General features: G+C 39.6%; 1 protein-coding gene across 1 annotated transcript in view; it reads left to right on the top strand.

Moving 5' to 3' along the window:
* Positions 1-5,489: 5,489 nt before the first annotated feature.
* The window catches only part of sh3pxd2b (SH3 and PX domains 2B), a 37,209-nt gene continuing 28,681 nt past the window's right edge, over positions 5,490-14,017 (top strand). Inside the window, exons 1-2 of the mRNA XM_080041658.1 lie at positions 5,490-5,848; positions 9,263-9,343. Coding sequence (XP_079897784.1) covers positions 5,777-5,848; positions 9,263-9,343 — 153 coding nt within the window. The 5' untranslated portion in view covers positions 5,490-5,776. The remainder of the gene's footprint in view (positions 5,849-9,262; positions 9,344-14,017) is intronic.

Here is a 14,017-nt window from a genome sequence, read left to right as displayed (position 1 = left end):
TGGGTGAATACAAGTATAAGAAACAAAATCCAAAGATGTTATTCTATAATACCTAATCCAGTATGAATGTTTCAAGTCACAATCTCATTTTTAATCTTTCCTCCTTAGCTCTCTGAACACCGTCTGTCTCTCTTTAATAAGGCGTCCTGCTAAGTTGCGCATTGGAACATGAAAAAAGGAAAGGAGGAGGATCACAAAGCCCTGACAAGAACACAGACAGTAACATGATGAAGAGAAATTCCTCAAGGGCAAACGATGGGAGAAGTGAGGCGGCTGGGACTCCAAGGAAGAAGGTCAAGAAGAAGAAGACAGGAAGCAAGAGAGTTTCCATGACGGGAGCGAGCGGTGACATCAGATGTACCACACTGGGAGGCATCTGTCAGCCAAACCGATACATCTGCCAAGGCCCATACCTAAAAGACAAGTGTAGGGGGGCCAAGACGCTGCAGTGCTGTATGCCAGGTATAGTAGGGACACAGTTACATGGGAAGAGAGAGGCACAAAGGCTCAAAGTGAACACAAAGGCTAAGTCAAGGTGTGAAATATCCAGCACATGGGCTAAACATCAGACAGCCACACAAACAAACTGGAGTTATATACCATTACCAAGTAGGGTTGTGTAGTCGTATTTTCCTGTCTGAAAACGTGTCAATGTGAGTGGGAGGCTGTGTCAACATCTGACACATCATTGATATGAAAAACATCAATTCATCACATTTGAATAGTGATCATCTGCTGTAAATTGCCCATTTCCACTTGAATAGGACATGCTCTGTGACTAAAGTTTATGTTTACCTATTTTTTCTTTAATCATATTTTCATGCTCTGCCTTGTAGAATGCTATGCAGCAGCCTTTAAATATGGTTTATTTTGGGGAAGAAAATGATTGGCCTTACATATTCTCTTTCTTAACATGTCTCTGTAGTTGGAGCCTGGAGTATCTTGTGTGCTGGTCACCACAACAACCGAGTCAGGGCGTGTGATGTGCATGGCTGTGGAGCTTTCAACTCCAGAAGGTGATATTCTTCCTCATGCTCGAAGCCTTTTAGAAGATTATGCTCCTGCTGCAACACGAGAGCTTCAAAGTGCAGATAAAAGTTGCTAATGCATTATTTCCGGTGTTGCATTTATCTCTTAAACTGATCAGAATATGCTTTCTGCTGGCATGCCTTGCTGTGTGCTCAACACGGTGATATGAGGTAGACATGGCAACAGCTCCAACCTCAAAGAGAAAAGGAATGAAGAATTGTAACTTTAGTCATTGTTAAGGTGCATGTCCTCAAACCACAGCTCACTATTAACAACCACATCTTTGATCTGTTCATGTTAAAGCAAGAGAGAGTTTTATAGATAATCAGTCTGTGTATGTACTGATACGTATATAGCAATACATTGGACCTTTATTTATTAAGAAAAGTTGCTGAAATATGGCTAATTGAAACCGTCCTTTTAAAATGCAATGTGCAATTGCAATGTGTTCTGTTGCTCCCCATACAGAGGTAATGACCTACATAAAGCAGTGGACCTGGTGTGCGAGGACTACGGTGTTGTCAACACTCCGTTCTCAGGCTCCCTGGCAGGTCCAGTGAGCCGGAAAGACCCAGCTGGGCATCAGTACGACGGGGTCAAACTTGTCAACGATGGTAAGGAGAACAAGATGTCAATACAGGACTGAACATTTTTTATTTTGTCCGGAAATAGACTTAAAAACTATGGGATCCAACCTTTCGAACATGTTATTACCAAAACTTACCACAACCCTAGATCTAGGTTTTGCTAGTGTGGCTTCAAATTCACACGGCACATCATCAGCTCTGTTTGGAAATATCATCTGGAAATCACATCAAGAAAGCAATGGCGAACGCCTATTTTCTACAAATGAAAATAATGAAAAAAGCCAGGTTTCATTAACCCAGTGTAACCTTGTACTGTTACCTCTGCAAGTAAATTCCTGTAATCCATTGTGTAAAGGGCGATGGCAAGGCCAAAGGCAATGGTACATTATGATGGTGTGGGCGTTAGGTGGGAATGAAAAGAAAGAGGGGAGTGATTTAGAGGGATTAGGAAAGGTGTTGGAGACGGTGGCCTGAGACTCTATTGAACTCCTGTTTGCCTCTCCACGCCAGGCCCCAAGCTGCATGTGAAACCCCATCAAAGGCTGTTGGTGAGTAATGACCCCCACTAAGGGCCCGTCATTACAGAACAAAGCAATGCATCAGCGTTTGTGTGGATGGAGCCTGGCAGAAGATCACCTAGGCAATATAATCTGTGTCTCTATACATATGCCCTTGTGAGAGCGTTCTGAGTTGATAAGGCAAACCGGAGTGATGCGTAAACATCATTAGTCCTCATCCTGCCTCTACCCCTAATTGAACTGTATTATCAGTAGAACACATGTACTGTCAGCTCCTTTCATCTCCGGGTATAGCACAGACATGATTAGACATCACAGAGACACATTACCTCGCCATGATACCCACATTAATGCTGAGGCACACATCATTAGGAGCCCCTAGGATTTAATGATGATGTCGAACTGTAGACTAGCCCTACTTTGGTGTTGTTTGTTTCCTTACTTGGCAGCTTGGTTGTTTTTTGTCTGCAGAATGGTGAAAGGGGCTTGGTAAGACAGCTGGCATTTAGGTTCCTCAGCCAACATGGATCCATTTGGAATTAGAAATGACTCTAGCCAGCTATCTACACTTTTCCTATTTTTTTGCAGGGACCTATGATGCAGATGTGTTATATGGTTGTTCAAATTGAGAACAATTTGTGTTTTTATTTAGAAGCAGTGGCCCAGACAAAGGGAATGATAACGTTGTTAAAGTCCTTTCATTTTTTCCTGCAAATGCAATGATTTTTTAAACAATTTATTTGTATCTTAAACAGGCATGCACATGTGGTGATGAATTCTGCTGGGATTTCATTCAACTCAACTGCATCCACCCTTTCCACTAGGGGGAGACAGAATTGTCTTACAAATGTTGACAGATGGATGGATGTATGGATGGATGTCTGGATGGATGTATGGATGGATGGATGGATGGATGGATGGATGGATGGATGGATGGATGGATGGATGGATGTATGGATGGATGGATGGATGGATGGATGGGAGGATGGATTGATAGAGAGATGGGTGGGTAGATAGATAGATAGATAGATAGATAGATAGATAGATAGATAGATAGATAGATAGATAGATAGATAGATAGATAGATAGATAGATAGATAGATAGATAGATAGATAGATAGATAGATAGATAGATAGATAGATACCAACTCTTTATATTACTGTACAAAAATGTCATTGATATTCTTTAATTGTTGGCAGAAAAAGGTTTGTACAAATATAATAACAGGTCCAAGCAGGATATAATAAGACATTGATATCATCAAAAGTATAATTCTTTGTATTGTTTGTATTTTTTTTTTGTATTGTTTCTGTCTGATCTAGTGCACTGTGTGAAGATCTTCAATATCCGTCCTTACCGCTACATGGGCCCGGTGGCTCAGGGAGAAGCCTTGGGTTATCTACTGCCAATGCAGGAGCGCTTCTCTGGTATCACTTCACACCTGGAGCTGCAAATGTGTGACGGCACCGACCCCTCCCCTTTCATATGAGCTGGAACCTTTCATCATGTAATATCGTAGCCACATTTCACATGATTTGTCCTCACTCAAATTACCATTGATCCTTTCACCTTAAATCTGACCTCTGACTTTCATCTTTCATGCAACCTGTGACCCCCGCCCCCACCCCCATTTAGTTTACTTTGAACCCACAGCCCTGCAAATATAATCACCGAGGCCGAAACATGAATGACATATTGTGTTACATTTAAAAAATATGGCCTATAATGCAAACGTCCTAATTCTTTAACCTCAGTGGAACATAGCCCATACCAATGTTGGCTCTTTAATGACTGTATTGCTAAAAGCAATTTAAGTAGATCAATTGTACAAGCCAATGATGGACAGTTTGTGTGTGACTGATCCTTTATCTAAATGGTTCTGGCCTTTTTTTTTTTTTTTTTTGTATAATATTTCTCTGCTGATTGCCATGTACTTTTAGAAAGTTATCGTGAATAAAATAATTATATATCTAATAATTATGACTCCTGCATACTTTTCCCCTTCCCCTCGCTGATTTATTTGTATGAATGATGCAATACATTCTTTCAATTGTTCTTTTGATTTGATTGTTCTTGTTTTTTTATATACCAGCTGCCAGCATAACCCAGTTGGAAGTTTTAAAATAAACTGCCACATGTACAGTATTGATGTAATGACTACACTATAACAATAGATGGAGCTGTCGTTTCACAAAATTGGCAGTCAAATCTCAAACCATATATAATATGAGACATGTTAACTGTATCAACTTTTTGCTATAGGCCTATAAAATAAACTTTTAAATTTTAAAAACAGTTTATAGCCCTCGGTGATGTTAATAGGGAGACAACAATGACAATTGTATAGTTACAAAGATTAGACTTACCTAGGTATATAAAGGTTATAATAATAAATACAAAGTCTTTTCTGAGACTAAAATTAGCACATTTACAGTTGTGTTAGATGCACAACTTTAATCATTCCACAATCAAACAAGGATATCATGTGATGAAGTCACCACGAGTCAACAGCATCTCATTACAAAAGTTTTACATTTTCCACTAGAACTGTTAATACACAGACTTATGTTTTTACCTAGCTGTTAACAGGAAACCTGTGGTGGGCAAAAGCAGTTCATATGCATCCATATGCACAAGTGATGGCTATGTGGTTGGAATAATGTGATAACTAAAAGATAAATAGCAAACGTCCAGCTTTTGTGTTTATGTTAGTTGTACTAAGACTTTGTAAAGTGATATGAGAATAAACAACTGAGCACGAACAATTCAACTGTATGAAAGTTATTGCAACAGTGGCTTGTTGACTTTTATATCATACATATGCTACTTAGTTGCAGTTTATCATAGGCTTTTCAAATACACATTTAGGACATGGAGAGAGCTGACAGAAGGTCACAAGGAATAAGTAGGTCTATTATCATCTTAAAGAATGAAATAGCTGTCTTATATTATAGGCCTATACAAAAATAGCTATAGTAAAATTAGGCTACAGTATGTAGGCGGTATGACAAGATGCAAACTTAGGTGTCCTTGAACCAAATCAAAGTTTAAATAGAGCCTTGCCTCACTCTCCACTCCCCTTTTCGAATGTGTACATTTTATGGATTCATGAAATGAACAAGTTTTTCCTACATGTGGATTTAAAAAAAATCACGCCCAGAAGCCTAACGTTAATACAGCTTTAAACGTGCACGACTTGAACCCGTGGCTGAAGAAGTGATCGGCAACAGCCAGACTGTGTTTTTTTTGCTGTGACGCTGGAGAGGGGTTGGTCCATGGAGCAGCAGCATGAAATGAAACGTCCCAGTCGCTCTGTAATGGGAGTGGGCGAGCTGGGATAGGCTGGGAGTTTGGTTGGAGCAGTCAGCCGGACGGGACTAGGCACAAGGAGAACGGGAGGAGGGGGAGAAAGAGACCAAGAAGAACCCGACCGACTATTAACTTCTGGCTCCTGAGCTGCTGACCTAGACAGACAGCTTTACGGGGAGAAATAAAGAAGCATTTGTTGCATTCAGGGGCCGTGGATCTGATTGGCGCGGATGACAAAGAAGCGTCGCAAACTTTTCTTAACCGGGTTTGATCGCTCGTAGAAAAACAAATATTTATTTTTATTAAAAGGAGATTGTAAAGAAGAAGACATCATGCCGCGGCGCACCGTGCACGAAGTAACAGTGCAAGACGTCCAGAAGAGGAGAAATCCCAACAAACACTACGTAAGCCCCCCGTTCACTTATCACAGCAACAACAACAGTGTATTATTGCTACCTAAAGACAGCAACATGTCGAGGTTATTTTGTGGGTTCCTCGCCCTTTTCCTGTGGGGTAAAGTCAAAACAAAGAGAGTGTCAAATTACAGTTAACCAGAGCAGCCGAGATGAACAGTTAGACTTGTTGATTTTATTATGAAGCCTATCCCCACAATCCATAGGAAACAATCGACGAATGCCTTATAATTATAGTTTCGTTTTTTAAATTTGTAGCCATAGTGTTTTTCAGCTTGACATTCATCTTACCATAGAATCAGTCTGTAATGTTGGATTAACCATTTTCATCTCTGTGTTGTTCTGAGATCCAACCAGCAACCTTTGTTTTACTTTACTTGTGGGCAGTTTTGTATGTTTGGTTACCGTTAAAGAGCATTCAAGTTCATCTGGAGACCTATGACCCTGAAGTCTGCATACCTTCAAGTGACTATCATCATTACAATAGTGTGTAGGCCTATTTGTTTGTGTAGGTGTAGGACATGAGCTAGTATTACAAGAGTAGGCAGTCACTCTTAACACAATATTTTACAGTGCTTCTCCTATATGCCCGCTGCCAAGTGTGTGCCATTATAGTGGAAGGTCCCAGTAAACATCTTAATGGGCAAATCAATTCAGTCCACAAACCGTCAGGGACTAATCCCCTGTGAAGACAGAGTTCAAATTGAGCATCCCAGCTTTGTCATGCCTCAGGCTCTCCAATTTAAGATGATAAAACAAATACCTACAGGCACTGTTAACCAGGAAGTACTTAGCCAACATAGTTTTTTAAGGTCATCACATTGAACACAAGGCAATGTTTGAACAAGGCAGCAGAAGGCAAAAACATTACATCATGTCATGTGTTATTCAGTTTTATAACTTTACTTTTGTCTTATGCAAGGCTACATTGTACAGTTTACATTTAGGTTTTAAGGGCTTTGTTTGAATCGTTGAGCCACACATTGTATTGATATTAGACTCCTTAACATCGACTAGCTCTAGTTCTGCAGTGTCATGGAGACATTAAAAGTGATGATACATCCTGCCATATAGGCTATAAGAGAGGTCACGTGATGATGCTGTGATAATCTTAACAATGTTATCTCTATTGCCATGTGGTATCCAAGCCAATATAGTGGACATGTTCCAGAAAGAGACATTGGTAAAGTTGGGAGGGAAGGAGAAGAAATGTGGATATTTTTTTTGGGATTCAACATCATTCCCCACATGTAATGCAGAGCTTGTGTGGGAGACAAGAATGTCTGCAGACAAAGACCCGATTGCTGGCCTTTTCTGCAATTCGGAAACAATGGAGCTTTCAGTATTCTTGACAGAAATCGAGCAGTGGCTGATGCATGTGGGTGAATTTGTCTGCAGTAGTGCACACACAGTCAGTATTAAAGTATCACATATGACATCATCAGGTAGAGAGCCAACAGTGAAAGCCTCGATCTGCCAAGGCCTCAGCAGGTGTTCGTGTTAGTTCCGTGTACATGTTGTTTGCCTGACTGTGTGTGTGCTGTGCGCGCGTATGCATATGTCGGTTTGCTATGTGTAAAAAAGTATGCCTTGGTTAAAGGTGGAGTCAGCGATTCTGGAGAACACTTGTTGTCAAAAGCAGTCTTTGTCAAATTCAGTGAATATCTCCTCATGGTCCACTTCCTGTACTGTGTGAGAACTAAAAGTGAATCCAGTGTTAATACACTGCCTATAGGCTCTGAAAACTGGTCAACAAAGGGGGCACACCACAGCTAACAACATGTCCGTTTTACATTGCATAGGCTGTGTATTAACACTGGATCTTTTACAGTTCACACACAGTGAGGAGATATTCACTGATTTTAACAAAAAAGTGTTTGTTTGTTTTTTTACAACAAGCTTTCTCAAGAATGGCTGACTCCACCTATAAGGGACCAACAGACCTTATACCGCTGTGAGTGTTAGTGGTCAAGGGCGGAGAAGTCCTTGAGGTCCTGCGTCTTCTCCATCTGTCTGTGTGCTCTCTGGCGCAGCCCATGTTGTTTTGTTCCTCTCTCTCTCTCTAACACATGCAGTCCTGGTCCCCTTAAATCTACCATGAGCCTGGGGGGTGTACTTAATAGCCGTTCATAGCTCTTCTGCTCTTTAGAGTTAAACCTATATTTCAGAGAAGTAAAACACTCCGACAAATCCCATTCCGCAGAGACTTACTGATATAAGAGCATTTTATTGCCATTATTAGTGTCTCATTGACTAAAGGAGCTTTTATAGCTAAATATATAGCTTTCCCTTTCTTCCTCTCTAGATTTGTATAGTAGTAATGTAGCAAGGAAGCTCATCAAACACTTTTTTTTTTTGCTTTTTGGTTGAGCATGTTGTGTATTTTAGTTGATCACAGACAATATCCTGAAAACATTCCCTATGTGCATATTAGTTTTGAGATGGGCCTCCATTGGTTTACATTAACACACACACAACCAAATTTGGATTAAGTGTAAACTTGTTTTAATGCAGACAGCCTCCATGCTGCTGGCCTGTATAGCTTGTGTAGTTGGTCTATCCATGGCCATCTCTGACTCTAGTGCCCTGTAAGAGAGTGAGGCCAGCAAAGGTTTGGGAGTGCGGCCAACAGCATTCAACCAGATCCGGCGAACTACCAGGGAGTTTCCAATCACCATCCCCATTTCATGTCTCCTCTTCTACTTTAGAGTACAACATAAAGAAATGTGTCTGTTTCCCCTTGGCTGAAATGATGAGGCTTGATGGCTAGATACTTTTGCTAAGACGTGTTATGATTTTTTTGTTTTTTTACAGTTTTTTTTACTGTTTTTGAATGATGAAATGTACAGTTTCATATACATAAAGTATTTTTAACTTAACTTTAACTTTAAAAAAAAATACAAATGAACACCAATATATCTCTGTATTCTAATGGTGTTTAGGCATAGGCACTCTGCATAATATTCAAAATGAGATGTTATTCTATGCTATTGAATTGCTGTTTTCATTGCGGCTTTACCCCTTAGGTTCTTTATCGCAATACTTACCACCACGACAATGTTTCTTAAAGACGTGCAATTTTTAAGAGAACATATTGTCAAATCCGCTGCATTCATACGGGATAATTCCTGTTACTTCCTCTTCAGCAGGAACTGATGCAAAATGAATTGGAAATGTAATAATAGTATATCCCTATGGCTTGCATGTGAACGGATGATGACACTGGCTGACTGCAGCTGAGGTTGCTTGACACAAGCATGAATGTCTGCCTGCCTTTTCCTCCTGCTCATAGCACTGCCAATTACTGGCAGCATGAGTCAGGATGGGTTCCTGTGTGGGGGCTGGGATACCAGGTGGTTGACAATAATGGCTGTTTGTTATTTTTGTGTCTTTTGCTTCTCTTAGGTTTACATCATCAAAGTGTCCTGGAGCGATGGCAGCACGGAAATCATTTACAGACGCTACAGCAAGTTCTTTGACCTGCAGGTGAGCACATTTGAGCGTGTGTTAGTGGAAGTTGTGTGTGCAGTTGCGTGTTTTTTTCGGGGGCAGGAAATGTGTAACATGTTCAAATTTCCCCTACCATTAAAGGTGCTACGAGGAACTTTTGAATATTTTTGAAATTTGATGATCATAAATGCACATGTAACAGCCAACAAGACCATCAGTGCAAAGAATGCTATTAGTATATAGTTTTGCTCTTTGCCTTTGTTATGGGTACACTCACCCAGGAACTACAGCTGGCGTGGTAAAAACACTACCGCTTTTGTCAAAAGGGGGGTGCAAGAATGAACACAAACTGAAAGTTCCTCGGAGCACTTTTAAAGACTGGCATTAAGTGAATAGAAGTACTCTCTCCTTACACCACTGTTCCCCTGCTGTAGACCTTGTTTGGTTGTATCCAAGCTCTCTCGTTTCCTCCACCCATATGACACTGATCATTATATTCTGCGAGAGTAGTCGGAAAATATCCCAACAAAGTTAATCGAGGACAGAGATGAATGCGAAGGCCGCACTGTTGACCACAGAAATGTCTGAATCATTCTTGAGCGTCATGCTGGCAGTGTGTGTTGCACAAGGAGGGAAATCTCATTAGCATCCCAGTTTCAGTTCCTCATTCGAAGGTAATGGATCTGGGGCCCAGGACACATTTTAAATGTAGCTAGCATGGACTCAAGGAAAGCCAGGAAGGCAACCCCCTATTTAATGAGCACATAGTCGATTTAGGCCAAGCACACTGTCAACCTTAATTGGATTAAATTCCTTTTAATTGATTAGGATGGTCAAAAGCACCAGCAATGAAATACAGAACTGTATTGCTTCACAGAGGTGTTTTTCTGAATATGCTAATGAATGTTAACCAGAAGAATGTGAACAATTTTATTACTAATTCCATTAGTTTGAAACCTGCCAATAGTCTTATAAATCAGTTCATATCACACCCATGATTGTTTTATAACCACAGAACCTTATTAATGTTGAGGACATGCCAAGGTAAATGAATGGCTGACTATGAACAGTAATCTCTGTGGTGTAACACAGATTGTCAGAAAACATTTAGTATGTGCTCTGGTCGGCTCTTCACTGATAACATTTTCAGGGGTATTGAGCAGTTAGAAGTTAGAACTGCAGCAACATTTATTGTCAAATAACTTCTTTCCTCCTGCACACACTCCTGTCCCTCTTGATAATGAATTACTATGGTCTGTATTGACGCACACAATAATGCATCTTCATAAAAGAGACAAGAATGATGGCTAATCTGGAAGGGTACACAAAGACATTTATATTGCAGATATTGTGTATTAGTGATAAACAATGATTTAACAGTGCTACTTAGGACTTAGAAAATTCAGTCATAGTTAAAAGTCATAATAATATTTGTTGCTAAGGTTTTATACATATTATGATGTAGTTGTCCGCTTGCGAGCACACAACCTCTCCTGTTGCCTCTTTGAAAACATCCACAAGTATTGATAATAACAGGACGTAATTTTTAACAATTTACATACAGTATATTATCCATATATGTACGTATACATTATCATCAGCACAAATGACTGCATCACTAAAGACCTACAGTATCAGATAAACTGGCATGGAGTCAGACGTGCATGCGTGAGATATTTTCAGCATGGGCATTCCCCGTTGCCATTCAGCTGCTTCCTGGGTTAGGTGTTGTTGACAGCCTGTGGGTGGGCTCTTACTTGTGAGGGAGATGTAGATAAAAACCCAGCAGGAGAGATAACAAGCCAATCTCTTATCTGCCGTTAGGTTTGGCATTGATGCATTATAAGCCTTCTTAACACTGAGGTATTTCTCACCGAAAAGTGGCAAGGTTACAATGCTTAAAATCTCCTCAGCTTCAGTATGATATAGGGATTATACGTGGTTTTTTGTGCCAGCCTTTTTCTGAAGAATTTAATTGAAGTAGATTGTTGTTATATTTTTAGAAGGTTATTCTGACTTGTTACACATTGGACTATGATGATGAATGCGGCAGTGGTTTGACATCATCAGGCCCAGCTGTGTCATCCAGCTCCTCTAATTTTTTGCTTTTTTTCCCATCTTATGCTGCCAATTTCTTTCCCATTATGTAGCTTGATGCAGTTGACCTTTTTTTTGATTCAGGAGGGGTTAATATGAGCAGAGAAAAGACAATCCTGTAAAAAAAAAAAAAAAAAAAAAAAAAAAAAGAAAAAGACATGCCACATGAAGTGTGGTCATTCCAAAACCCTCAGAGCCAGACAGGAAGTGATATTCACCACTTCCTGGCAGCTGTTCTTTGTGTGTGATCACTGACCACAGACTGTGTTGTACGCACTCAGTCTGACTTTAATATGATGACATACATTCATGACGGGAATTTGTATTGTTCCAGACCTGCTTGGTTATCTTTGTGTAAATCCACACATACATATTTTAACAGTTACTGTCAGTTACAGTATGTTCCTTTATTTAAAAAAAGAAGCATAACATCCTGAACAAAATGTGTTGAGCATTACTGATCCTGATAAAAAGGTTAAAAAAAACATAGACTGTTGTAAGATAAATATTACCGTAATGCTTATTTGCTTTTTGAATAAAGTTCTGTGGCACCAAATTGCCCAGTAATGATACTTCTGCCAGATCAAAGTATATACTTTATCCGTTAATGGAGGTGATAAACCAAAATAGTATGGAATTAAGTCCACTACATTAAATGCATAGTCTGCTATGCAACACAAATGACATCATGGCTCAAACTTCTGTCTTATTATGGTTTTCCTTGCGTGTCTAATAGAATGCACCTCCTGAGAATGCTTGACAAAGAGCCAGTTATTCTTCTCCACCAAGATATGTCTGCTACTTCTCTCACCCATCTTTTTCTTGCAACACCCAAACCAGAGTTTCGTTGTTACTTCTACTCCGAAATAGCAATTAATGTAATGCAAACTATGTGCTTTATTTGGTGCTGCAAATTGTCCAATAAGGCAATGAAAAGAGCAATTAGCATTTTAACATGCATCATGGATTTTCCCCTTTCTGTTTCAGTGTTTTAATGGTGAACAAAAATAGAGCGATCTGTTGCTTCAGACAGATGGAAAGTGAAGATATTTCTTTCCCTTGGGGTCATCCTAGTGGCTTTGTAAATTTATTTCCATGTCATTGCGAACAGTTTCCATGCTGCAGCTGCACACGTGTCACCCTCACAAGTTAAGACTTCCAGGAATCACAGTCGCTCTGGATACAGGATAATACTTTTACACTTTAAATTAAAATCAAATACATCTGTTCTTGCTTATTCATAGTTGCACAGCTGTGGCATATTTTCTATCTGCGGTTAATCAAGAAACATTTTGTTTTAAAGGGGGGCAGGTTGTTTTGCTCAGAGCAATGGGGCTGCTTGATGTGTGGATTTCACCAAGCAACAATGTGCTCAAGTCGGTCACAATGACTTTGGCCTTTTCAAAATAAAATGTTAACAGTATATTTCTTGGAATCCATGTGGTGGGGACTGCATATTCAAAAAACAATGACAATTTGTCAGTGTGCTGTCAAAAAAACAATTTCATGCACTGCATATGCTCTGGATTGAATGAAATTAATACAAAATACCAAACCTCTGAAGCTATAAATCCCTATAGCACACTTATTTTAAAATGTTCCTTTTCAAATGTGTTTGTTTATGTCTGTTTGGGGTGGAAATGGTCTCTCAGCAGCGTAGCCCATATGATCCCAGAAAGCCAAGTAAGAAACTGGAGCTCTGTTTTGTTTTTTCACCCTCATACTTCCCTGGCGAGTTGCTGTTATTGAACTATCTTGATTGGGATTTTCCAGCATGATTTGCAATTGTCTGTGAAATGACTAGCCTTGATCTGAATTAGTCATGTTTAAGGTAGACTTAAATCAATGGCTTATTGAGATGGCTGTTTGAGAGACAACATCACCAAAGAACCCACTTGCTATTCCCACCACATGCATGTACATGTGTGCATGCATGTATGTCTCCATTTTAAGTTGCAATAAACCAAACATAATCTGATTAAGCATCCATTTATTGGTCCTTTAAAATATGAATAACGTATAATAATACCAATTTTGATTTGAAATGGATTAACCATTCAGTCATACTGTATAGTATGTTAAACTGTGGACCATAGCCCATGGATGCTTTCTTTGTTCTTTCTTCTTTGTAAGTGGACTTACAGCTCAGCCTTCCACAAATGTATAGCATGTTTCAGTTACAGTGTGGTTGTGTACAAAGGGTTAAAAATGACCTCAGGCATGAATGTATAGTGGACTGAGTAAAAGAATCAGAGGTCTACAGAGACAGGCGTGTGGGGAAGAGAGCTGCTATTGTTCTCTGTCCTTTTTATACACTCATTCAACAGAGTCTGATCTTCTTTATTAGTGCTTCATTTGAAGGCTGGTGATGTGTTTCAAGCGGATATGGACTAGACAAATTATCGCCATTTGGAGGATTATGTCCAGCAAGAATTTGATCAATGAGATGAGAGTTTAAAATTCCAGGGGAAATTAACATAGAGCTAATATGACAATGGGAAGGTTTGTTCTTGGTATTCCTCACATCCTCTGCAGGACTGTTAGTCTTATTGTATGTAGTCAATAAATGACTGAAATGTGTTAGACTTCTGTTTTGGTATTTCTGTGTTAGAA

This window comes from Ammodytes marinus, assembly GCF_949987685.1.
Source record: "Ammodytes marinus genome assembly, chromosome: 14".
NCBI classification, from domain to species: Eukaryota; Metazoa; Chordata; class Actinopteri; order Uranoscopiformes; family Ammodytidae; genus Ammodytes; species Ammodytes marinus.
This window is presented reverse-complemented; position numbering and strand designations above follow the sequence as displayed.